Source organism: Eimeria mitis, genomic scaffold (genome assembly GCF_000499745.2).
Source record: "Eimeria mitis Houghton genomic scaffold, Emh_scaff574, whole genome shotgun sequence".
Classification (NCBI taxonomy): domain Eukaryota; phylum Apicomplexa; class Conoidasida; order Eucoccidiorida; family Eimeriidae; genus Eimeria; species Eimeria mitis.
This window is the reverse complement of record NW_013573988.1, coordinates 7,020-7,326: the sequence shown is the minus strand read 5'-3', so window position 1 is coordinate 7,326 and position 307 is coordinate 7,020. Positions and strand designations below refer to the sequence as shown.

Genomic DNA, 307 nt, shown 5'->3' with positions numbered 1-307 from the left:
CTGTCTAGGATTTATAGGCCTGCTAACAATTCTTCAGTTCTCATTAAGTGTGCTGTGTCTTCACCAGTTCTCCAAGATATCGGGGCGTGTCTCCTGTGAGTTGTCCTCCATAACTGCAATTCTCATCGTCGTCATCGGAGTGGCACAGCTCAAAAGAGGCCGTTAGTGCCACCACTTCACGAGCAGACAACTGATGAAAATTCGCCAGAAGGTGAAAATATAGCCCTGAAACATTCCAGCAAGTCGTTGAATCTGCCGAGTCCACAATTTGTGCATGTACCGCATGCATAGGTACACTATATACATA

The 307-nt window shown here is 45.9% G+C and overlaps 1 protein-coding gene across 1 annotated transcript in view; it reads right to left on the bottom strand.

Annotated features, from left to right (window-relative positions):
• Positions 1 to 43: 43 nt before the first annotated feature.
• EMH_0016660 (uncharacterized protein) overlaps positions 44 to 307 on the bottom strand; it is a gene marked incomplete at both ends in the record, with an annotated part of 3,655 nt that continues 3,391 nt past the window's right edge. Inside the window, one exon of the mRNA XM_013500688.1 lies at positions 44 to 225. Within this exon, the coding sequence (XP_013356142.1) occupies positions 44 to 225 (182 nt within the window). The remainder of the gene's footprint in view (positions 226 to 307) is intronic.